General features: G+C 41.2%; 1 protein-coding gene across 1 annotated transcript; it reads left to right on the plus strand.

Annotated features, from left to right (window-relative positions):
• The first annotated feature begins 738 nt into the window (after positions 1-738).
• On the plus strand, positions 739-4,101 carry LOC149271906 (ribosomal RNA processing protein 36 homolog). The gene is given in 6 exon segments (XM_089507022.1): positions 739-899; positions 1,275-1,341; positions 1,740-1,844; positions 3,483-3,557; positions 3,629-3,746; positions 3,971-4,101. Coding segments are annotated over 6 exon segments (657 nt in total).
• The last annotated feature ends 84 nt before the right edge of the window (positions 4,102-4,185 follow it).

The raw sequence follows: 4,185 nt of genomic DNA on the forward strand, positions 1-4,185 counted from the left end.
GGACACTTCTCTGAATTGATATCCGCATTCGCCCTCAGAGGGATCTCTGGGAAGTCGGAGATCCCATCCCTGCTAATCCAAATTTGGCTTCAAGCAAATCTGAACCAATCGCTCCACAGTTGAGACCAAATGATCAATAAAATTCACTTTATTTACAAATTTTTATTAATCATTCATGCTGTGAAGTGATTTGTTTGGATTTGGATCCTAGGATTGGCTTTGGCAACAACTTGGAGTTACGGATTATATATGTGTGTGTAAACCCTGAATAAAGTGTGTTTTTTCCAGCTTCTGGACTCTTGAGTGCCTGCTGGTCTAGAGATTTTCCCAGAGGAGTGTATTTACTCCATCTTGTAGCCAGTTATTAGTAAGAAAATGACAGCGAGGAAAAGAGCGTGTGTGCTTATATATATATATATATATATATATATATATATATATATATATATTTATGTATGTATGTATGTATGTATGTATGTATATATATATATATATATATATGTATGTATGTATATTTTCCATAGAGACACGCGCTCACTGGTCTTTTCATTAAGATAATTATTTATTGGAAAGACCTGTGAGTTTCTCTATGGATTGATGTATTGTTGGAAAACGTTATAACAAGTTACTGATGGGCTGAGTGCGGGAGGATTCTGTTTGTATGGGAGGTTTGATATATTCTGTGTGTGTTTGCTTTTGATATTGCAAACTAGAGAAGAACTATATAAATATTTAAGGATGTTTGTTTTTGTTTAATCCCCAGAACTTTCCACAATGTCTTTCGAAGACTTGCTCCAACTGCAGAACAAGGTTGGTACTAAAGAGCTTTACCGACAAATGAAAGGAGCGAGCGGAGGGCGGCGTGTGGACCCTGAAAAGGCGAGGCCTGGCAAAGATCAGTGAGTACTGACGGGACCGAGGTCTAAATCCTTACGTTTATCTATTAATTGTGTGTGTGTGTGTAATGGTAAGGGTCTGTACAGTCTACCTCACCTTGGTGGAGAGTACATCACATGGATGGATGCAGGCAGAAGCCAAAAAGGGACCACTCGGCTATCCTATTCTGTCGATATATTCTTCCCATATATCTCTTGGTGCCTCTAGGACTGCTGCGCCTCTTTGTATTGGTTACGGGGTATCTCTGGGGTCCCTCCAGGAGCAGTGGTCCGTTCGATTACCATCTGCTTGTGTGTTTGCGAGACAGGAGGTTTGGACTTTTCAGAAATGTTGTCATCACCTGGGGTGATGTTTACATGTTTCAATTCCTGTTCCAGACCTCTGGAAATGTCTTCTAAGAGACCTGTTGCCTTTCTGCGAAAAGTGACTGGCGCCAAAAAAGAGGTTGGTTGGTCTGAAAACTGCATTAATGTTGTGCCTTTATATATAGTGTATATGCAGCATTGTTTATAAAAGGCATTTACCAATCTCGTTTCAATGTGTTTGCTAGATGTTTCTGGGTGTAATAGAGCCTGGGGGATAAGCCTCGGGTACACAGCATGTCGGTACCTTCCCTGCCATGTGTCGGCTCTACAAATCTTTTCCGCTCCTTTTGTGACTATTTTAAATAAAACAGAATTGGGACAGAGCGAATCGCATCAGGGCCATTGCACTCCTCAGTAAAAAGTTTCTATACTTTTTGCCTTTGAGCCTCCGTTTAAATTATGCTCGGTGGGCCGGCTGGTGTCTGGTTCCGCTTTCCACCAAGTGCTGTTCATTACATTTTTTTAAACCCCTTCCAGATGCGAAGGGATCCTCGGTTTGATGACCTTTCAGGCGAGTTCAAGCCAGAAGTGTTTGAGAAGACGTACACATTCCTTGAAGATGTAAAGAAGCGAGAAAAGGAGGTAGATGTCCCTGCCTTGACTTAACTTTCAAAGTGTTTTCCATTTCTTGCACTCCATAATGAATCCGTGTTCTTCAATATAATTTATCATGCAGAATATTTACATTGAGTGGGGCAGTGGATCTGCCTGCATGTTGCCTAAACACCTTGGTGTTTGCAATTCAGCATGAACAATGAATAAGAACCCCACATTATGTGTAGCCTGTGGGAGCTGCCATCTGCAGGCTTATTCCTCCCCGTTTACTTCTCTTTCTCATGTTAAGTTGCTTAAGTTAAGGCGGGGCGAAAGAACTTCAGTTTAAGAATTTGATCAGATAATGCTGGCTTTCTGCCACTGATCTTATAGATAGAAAAAGGGTGCTGATGAACGCAATAAAAGTGTGTGTTTATTTACCAATATAATCCCAAATGATTAATGAGTGCAGCTTAAACAAAGACAAACTCCACAGTTGTCTCACAATGACAACCGAAATAAGACTGGTTGTAACACGCATCTAACAGAATGCAATACTTTCCAACTTACTTCTTCATGTGATACTTCTATCTCAGGAAAAAGGCACAGAACGTGGGAAAACCACTTATAGTGTAGTATTTAAATATAGGTAATAAGAATGGGAGAGACTTACAATCTCCACTCATGTTATGCAGAGGACAACCTCTAGTATACAAAAGTATCTTCTAGCTCATCAAAACAGAAGCGTATCAGATGTAACTCGGAAATACAGTCGTGGTCAAAGGTTTTGAGAATGAAAGTATTGATCTTCACAAAGTTTGCTGCTTCAGTGTTCTTAGATATGTTTGTCAGATATTACCATGGTAACACTGAAGTATAATTACCAGCATTTCATGACAATTCCATTAAATTTATGCAAAGAGTGGATATTTGCGGTGTTGACCTCTGCAGTCTGCCCCGGCACGCTGTCCATTACCTGGACTCCCTGATGCATTTTTCACAATTAAATCTGAGTTCTTGGTGATCCGATAAATGGTTGGTTTAGGTGCAATCTTACCAGCAGCAATATCCTTGCCTGTGAAGCCCTTTTTGTGCAAAGCAATGATGACCGCACGTGTTTCCTTGAATGTTACCAGAGGAAGAACAATGATTTCAAGCACCACCCTTTTAAAGCTTCCAGTCTCTTATTCTAACTCAATCAGCAGAACAGAGTGATCTCCAGCCCTGTCCACTTCAGCCCTCTCACCTGTGTGAACGAGAGAGTTAACATTCTGGAGTTAATGCAAATTCAATCGTCAAAACTGAAAATTAATATTTGTGTCAACTTTTGGCCACGACTGTATACAACCCTCCCTATGGCTCCTTCTATTAGTCAATATAACCCTCCATGTAATCCCTCCTATTACTACATACAACCCTACCTATAATTTTATTTGTTCTGTGTGACTTTCTTAGTTAATCCCATTGTTGTCAATAATTCTCCTGTTACTACCTGTAACCCTAAAACTTCCACAATTCCCTCCTATTTTCTAAATCCTCTTTCTCTATTGCTAACATTGGAGACAAACTCTAAAACAGTCTTGATGGAATTGACTTACTTGCCTCTGACTCTCAAGGCATTCTTACTGTTGGATTGGTTGGGTCCCCCCCCCCACTCTTATACGTGCACGTCATTCTCTCCCAAAGATTGTGAACAAGAAACTGAGGAAGGTCAGTAACCCGGAACTGAAGGACAAGCTGGAGCAACTCTTGCGCAGAATGGTGAGGACCGCTCGTCGGGGGCAGGATATGGCGTTGGCAGAGCTGGTTTTGACAGTTGCTTTTCTATTAAGGATCAACAGGAAAAAGCCTCTCAGGAAAAGCAGAAAATGAGAGAGAGACAGCTAGAGTTCAAGAGACAGCAGAGGGAGCAGGCCGCACATGGGAAGAAGCCATTCTACTTGAAGAGAGGTAAGAGGAATTTCAGCCTGAGGGATTTGGGGTGTCCAGTCGAAACAAGCAGGACATGACAACGTTGCAGAACCTTTGCATGTAATTAAGCTGAAGTAAGGCAGTCAACGTTATTGAAGAGTACTTGGGAGAACGCCATCCGATATTAGGTTGGTTACAGGTACAGTATTAACATGAAGTGTAATGATGAGAAACCAGTTAAACAGTCCTTCTCTGGCCTTTAGGTGACCTTCAGAAAATGGAGCTTGCGGAAAAATTCAATGAACTAAAGAAACAAGGGAAGCTGGAAAACTTTCTGAGCAAAAAGCGAAAACGGAATTCAAATAAAGATCGTAAGAGACTTCCAAACCTCTAACCTGAGTAATGGCTACTGGAGCTCCTCATCCACATTTCACAAGGGAGATGCAAGTGTGGTGTGATGAGGTGTCTATCCATATGG

The sequence above is a fragment of the Sceloporus occidentalis genome, unplaced genomic scaffold (assembly GCF_023333645.1).
Source record: "Sceloporus occidentalis isolate IW3139 unplaced genomic scaffold, rSceOcc1.0.p SCAF_451, whole genome shotgun sequence".
Lineage (NCBI taxonomy): Eukaryota > Metazoa > Chordata > Lepidosauria > Squamata > Phrynosomatidae > Sceloporus > Sceloporus occidentalis.